Source organism: Bidens hawaiensis, unplaced genomic scaffold, assembly GCF_021521415.1.
Source record: "Bidens hawaiensis isolate Kalapana, Puna unplaced genomic scaffold, B.hawaiensis_p1.1 tig00022896_1, whole genome shotgun sequence".
Taxonomy (NCBI): domain Eukaryota; kingdom Viridiplantae; phylum Streptophyta; class Magnoliopsida; order Asterales; family Asteraceae; genus Bidens; species Bidens hawaiensis.
In genome coordinates, this window is record NW_027493582.1 from 56,320 (window position 1) to 63,021 (window position 6,702).

The window sequence follows — 6,702 nt, forward strand, 5'->3', positions numbered from 1 at the left end:
TAGAAGCGGTCGCAAATGTTGCGACTGTTTTGTATGTAGTTGCAAAATAGCATTAGTCGCAATAAAGCATTAGCGACGTGCATTTTTCCGACCTTAGTTTCGGTTGCAAAACAGTCGTAACATAGCAATTGCTACTGTTTTGCGAACACAAATTCAGTCGCAGAAAGCTCAGTTTTCAAGTAGTGGTATTGCTTACTTAATATGATGGCTAACTCTTAAAAAAATGTTGTGTCAATGCTAGGGTGTTTTTATTTTTTTTTACTTCCAATGAATATTCAGCATATTTATTTATTTATTTATATTTGAAATAGCTAGTTCATGATGTTTTAAACTCATATATCTCTCCTGTTGAACTAAAGGGACTAGGATCGAAATCACATTTTTGGATAAATCCAGTAGTTTCAGATAGTTTTTACAACACAAAGTCCCATTACCAAAAAAATTGTGAAAAGTGAAAACAGTGGTTTTTGTGGTGAATAATTACGTAATGAACCCTTCTTGATTTACGAATTTTAATTGTAATGAACCCTTCTTGATTTACGACATTTTTTTTTATCGTTTTGCGTTAATTGTTATTTACATTTACTGGAAACCGACAACATTTTTTTTTTATGTAAACGGTGGCTTCAAAAAACAAAATGTAACGTCAATGATGATCATATTTTGAGATAGATTTGTAGTTCAACAGAGATTTCCCCGTGAATCATTACATATCGATTCCAACTTCTTTGAGGGATTATTGATTAGTGGTTAGGGCTAGAATATTTTACTGTGCTCTTTTTCTTTTTCAATATATGGTAAAACATATTATTTCAACACAGTTAAAATAAAACTAAAATTTAATTACATGAAAGTAAAATGATAAGTAGGCAACTTGTCGTTCCAGATTATTCGATTGGCATCATGCATGGATCCTACAATAAAAAAAAGAATTCAGTGTACGAGTATTGTTAAAATCCGGAGTACTTAATTGTCATAAATATAAAATATCTCAAATAATCAACCTGATATTATATATGCGGAGGTGTGACGGAGATGGTCGTGGGAAGAATATTATGATGTGCATACCAAAAGCAACATTTAACAGAAAACACCCTTCCAGAATGTTTTCTTAATTTGCCACACAACTTGTAACACCCTTGGCTAACACAATATCGTCCCACTCTTAGGCAAATCCCACATCGGCCGTGGACAAAAGAGATCCTTGGTTCATAAGTAAATGTCTTGCCTCTTCAATCATCAACGCGTTTTGAGCAACCAAAAACAAATCCGTGAGCTTTTTGTGGCCAGAGCGGACAATATTGGTGGTGCGAGGGACCGGATGTTACACAAATCATAGAGTTGCTTAGTTGCTTCAGATAAACATGTCATGCACTCATCCCTTCTTATCTCATCATAACACTGCATGGACCCGTATAATAAGGTGCGAGAACCTGGCCCATAACTTATAGACGCATACCCATAATTGCCACGACTGTTACTTCTGGTTGCGATATCCTTGAGTTTATTTGCCAGATTATTCAACCCCTTCTCCAACTCAGCAGCGGTACCAGGAGCCACAGGCGTTGCAGTACTGAACTCAATCCAATCGGATAGGTTTATTCGAGTTTGGTTATCTGCATAATGCACCATACAATACATTTTCTTTGCAACCGACCACGCCGCGCCTTCCGTTTGTTTAGGGCAATTTTTCTTAAGAACAGGGATGGTCTTTCTTACACACTCCTGACAAACTTCCTTTTTGATATTTGGGGGGCATTGAGCTTTGGTCCAAACTCCACGACTACCCCCGCTTTGAAAACCGTTGTAATCGGGTCTATGCCCAAGGCGTATATCGACCATATTGAGCGCGTCATCTCGATCTTTTAACAAGTCATTTGAATTGAAATTACCGTCTTTGCCGCATATGGCGTATTGTAGATGTGGGGGTATATTGAGATTAGCATTGTTAAAGATTGCTTGAAGGAGTATGAGTGAAACTAGGAATTTGGTTTCCATTTGTGGTTAGAATATTTTGATATTTCGTGTTTGCAATAAACCGATAGTTATAGCCACGAGCAGTGGCGAAGCTTGGACTGAGGCACCGGGGGGGAGCTCAAAATGTATACAAAATTTCACAAACGAGGGGGGGCTTAAATTTTCGGCCAAAAAAGGCTAAACTTATACTACGTTAAAATTTTTCGGCTGAAAACGGGTAAATTTACACTACTGCGCAAAAAACATGGCCACCCCTGCCCCAATGAAGATTCGCCTCTGGCCATGACCGGTAAACATATGTTTGAAAGTAAGTTGAGTTTTAGACGGTTTTGGTTGGTTGATTGTAAAAAAAACGTGTATTAAAATAGAATTCCACTTCTATACAACTTTTTATTTAACAACAACCAAATATATTATTTACAAAACATCTTTGGTGGGGATCAAACTCTTAACCACCATAATAAAAGTAAATCACCTTCACTACCATGAATTTAAAATTATAAAATAAGTTATCAAATTAAAAATTGATTGTTTGTTGAAAGAGATTGGGCTTAAACCCACATCCTTTGAAATCGTGCTTTTATTTGACACACGTTAAATTTTGAAGGTAGAAATATAAACTAAATTGCCTTTCGAATCACCGTTGAAAGAGTATAATTATCAATTACCTTTCTAAAGTCTTTAACATAGAATTATGTCGTATTTCCAAGCTTTAAACCCATCTATCTTGATCTTCATGACCCAAACTAACCTGTTTGGAAGGTGGTCCTCAGGGGCGGACCCACATAGTATGGATCGGGGTCCCGGGACACCAATGTTTTTTAAAAATTTATTAGAAGCGGTATATTAAATTTTTTGACGACCTCATAAGATTTAATACTTGGAACCCATACTATTAATGTTGATGTGGTCTGGTGGAAAGTCCCTTGTTTTATCTTTGAAAGGTCATGGGTTCAAGTCTTACAAGGCTCAGTTTTTAGTTTTTTGTGTTAATTTTTAGTGTTAATCAATCATTTGATTGCTAATGTTGCAATGATAACTTTGGAAACATTCAAACACCTCTAAAATACATATCATTGTTTTCAACTTTATGCATGGTTTTCTTTAGAAACATTCAAACACTTTAAAATATCAGTTTTATTTTTCACTAGTTTAAGTTAATGGTTTTCAACACATGCTTATGAAAGGGTGGATCTAGGTTCTATCTCAAAAATGTTTAAGAAAGGGAAAACAAAGTGTTTATGTGTCAACCCGACCCATTTTGACCCGTTCAGGTAGTGATGATTGAAAAGAAAGTTTTATTATGATATTGTTTTTTATTATGTTCTTCTCCTCGACCCGACCTGAACAACGACCGAACCGAAAAATTTGAACACCGAAAATATGGGACCCCATTGGCAAAAAATCCTGGGTCCGCCACTGGTGGTCCTCCATATCACTTTCTTCATGCCGATTCCGAAATTACTACCGTTGGTGACTCGTATTGCCTTCCACCTCATCATCACCACCTCTAGCCCCACATCTTATTTTCCCATTATATGTGGACAATGCTGTCTCCGAGGATCATTAAAATGTTTCGGGCAAAATGCAGACAAAATTAATGCCACAAATAAAGGGGTTTTTTTTAATTGGGTTTTAACAAATAATTTTTTTGTTGGGCTTATTGGGTTATAGCCTGGGTTGTGCAAAATTTTGTTATTATAAAAACGGTCTTAAATAAATTGGGTATATGAATTTAAACATGAATTATACAAAAATAATATTAAAAACAAATTGGGTCTACCGTGTTATTAATGTTTGCATTATTTTTGGCTGGGCTAGCTTCTTGTTAGTCTTCGCTTTCTTCTTCTAATAATATTTCTGGATTGGTCGTTAAACAAAAGAGTTTACTCGTTTCAATATTAATTGCTATGTTAAAAGTATTTTTTTTAAATAAGGGCCCCAGTGGAAATAAGTATTATAATAAAGAAATAGTGAAAGACATGTTTACCCATAATTTAACGATAAAATTTAACGGGTTAGTGATTTGGATGTAATTGGCAGGAACTGGGAAACGTGGAGGGTTCATATGCAAAAAAAAAACCTTTTGGACTAATTTCGCATTATTTTTCAAACCAAAAGGACGAAAATGACACTTTACTCTCCATTTATTAACATATATCAGACGTCACAAATATTTTCTAGAAAAAAATTACAGACTGTCACCATAATATTATTCACGTTCCACATTCTCTCTCTCTCTCTCTATATATATATATATATATATTGGACATAAAGAACCAATTTTAAAAATAAAAGGATCCAATTACAATAAAGAGGCAGGTAAGCGGACAACAAGTTGCGCCGCCACCACCTTTTGAATGGCAAAACCGATCATACTAAAAACAAAGTTATCGTTCTTCGGCGTCGATGAGTTACTGTGCACGACCCGCTGAACTCTTTTTAGAAACGTAGTAGCATCGGAGGCAAGAGACCCAAATGTGTCAAAAGCAAAAGGAATGAAGGCGTGTTGATTCTCCACATACGTCTTCTCGTGCTTAGCAATTTTTCCTGCTTCTGCCTTTAGCACGGCATGCCTAGCAACAAACTCGGTGTCCCTAAGCCCGACAAGAGGGGACACCCCATTAAGGTCCACACAAGTATGCTTTCCCCCCCCCCCCCCCCGCCCCGCCCACCCAAACACAAGAATGTCCTCTTGTCGGAGAGTAGACCTTCCTTCACGTGGATCCGACAAAAAATTCACAGGAGCCTCTTTTCTTGCCGAGATTCCCGCCCGTTTTAACACATCACAAAGGACATCCCTGACCAAATCATGTCTATATTTCAACCCTGGGAGTTCTTTGCAATGAACCGCGTGTTCACCAAAATTATCTAAACAAACCTTACGACAGACCGGACATGGCTCATCAACTGGGAACAGGGGGATCATTAAACGATATTTAAGAATGGCTCGGTACTCCACTGCTGACATGTGCTGGCCTAACCCTTCGATTGGGGTGACAGTCAAAAAGTCTTGAGCATGAGGAGCCTGAAGACATTCTAATACCGCTCTTTGACGAGAGGAGATGCCAAACTTTTCTCCCAAACTTTGGACGGATTTACTATAAAGGGCACTCGCCAAAGCATTTTGGACTTTAGGGGGGGTGTCCTTATTAGCGAACCCGCCAAGATCAAAATCGGGAATAGAGTTGTGCAAATAATCCATCGGACACCCAAAATCGGAATCTAGCCCATCACCACCACAATCACACAAAATGTGGTCCGGTAACTTCCAAGATTGTGCTCTCGAGGCGACGAAAGCATATGTGGAAACATCCTCAGCTGAATATAACCCTAAACCACCATAATGAAACTTTAACAAGTTACCAGGTATACAAATGACAAAATTAACCTAGTTTTATCAACTTGAATGATTATGTCGCACAAATACAATAGCTGCTATCGAAACCAACACAATTTGAAACTCATGAACTTGCTTAACAAAATAGTGAAATACACATACTGATGAGTTCTCTAAGAATTGAACTTGCTTAAAACGATGAGCCAATGTTCCGTGTCAAATAACATTAATCATGTTAATAAGAAGCGTATAAATATATTCCTGATCCAGATCCAAGTCAGTAAGGAGATCAAAATTAAAAATATATTGAGTTAGAAGTTTTGAATTAAACGAGTGCAGGTTTATCAGTTTGCTTCTTTAAGTTTAAGTTAAAGAGTAAGAGTATAGGGTTAAGAGAGTAGTAACTTATTGTAGGTTGTGGTATTCTATTCATAGAAAAGAGTTATGCACGGGTGTTCACCGAAATACATGTGTGTTACTCAATCTTGATACGATTGATTAAACTTCTGACATGTATTTTTATTAAATCAACTTGACATATGCGGAGGTGTGACATCGATGGTCTATAGTGTCTAGGAAAGAAAATTGTCATGTGCATACCGAAAGACACAATTAATAGAAAGTGCCCTTCCAGACGGTTTTCTCAATTTGGTACAACAATCATGGAGCAGATTAGTAGCTTCAGACAAACATTTCATGCAGTCCTCCTTTGATATAGTTACATAACATTGCATGAATCCGTATAAGGTGTGGGAACCTGGCCCATAACTTATAGACCCAGACCCGTACCTGTCATTATTGACGTTTACCATATCCTTAAGTTTATTTGACAAATTATTCAACCCCTTCTCCAACTCACCAGCGGAACTAGGAGCCGGAGGCGCCTCTGTAGGAAAGAATTGAACCCACTCGCCCCCTAGGTTTGTTTGCGTTGGGTGATCTGCATAACGAACCATGCAATATCTTCTCTGTGTGACTGACCAGGCCACGCCTTCCTTTTGTTTAGGACATGCTTTCTTAAGAATAGGGATGGTTTGTTTTACACAGTCTTGACAACCTTCCATTTTGATATTTGGGGGGGCAAAGAGCTTTCGTCCAAACACCATTACTACCGCCGGTTTGAAGACCGTTGTATGGAAGCCAGAAGCTTTTGTCAAGTGCATTGAATGCCTCATCTCGAACTTTTAACAAGTCATCTGAATTAAAATTACCAATTTTACCGCATCTGGTGGCTTGTCAGTCTGGGGCTATGATGAAATTAGCATTGTTGAAGATTGGTTGAAGGAGTATGAGTGAAACTAGGAATTTGGTTTCCATATTAAGTGTTTTCAATTAATCGATATCTATGTATGGTAACGTATATATGTTAGAAAAGGAAATTGAGT

The 6,702-nt window shown here is 37.5% G+C and overlaps 1 protein-coding gene across 1 annotated transcript; it reads right to left on the minus strand.

Annotated features, from left to right (window-relative positions):
- Nucleotides 1–1,239: 1,239 nt before the first annotated feature.
- Nucleotides 1,240–1,998, minus strand: LOC143566497 (putative cysteine-rich repeat secretory protein 10). The gene has a single exon (XM_077053183.1). The coding sequence runs from the start codon at nucleotides 1,996–1,998 to the stop codon at nucleotides 1,240–1,242; it is 759 nt and encodes a 252-aa protein (XP_076909298.1).
- Between the last annotated feature and the right edge of the window lie 4,704 nt (nucleotides 1,999–6,702).

Bases quoted from the DNA above. Each gene is read 5' to 3' on its own strand.
- LOC143566497 (XM_077053183.1), bottom strand. From the start codon at position 1,998: ATGGAAACCAAATTCCTAGTTTCACTCATACTCCTTCAAGCAATCTTT.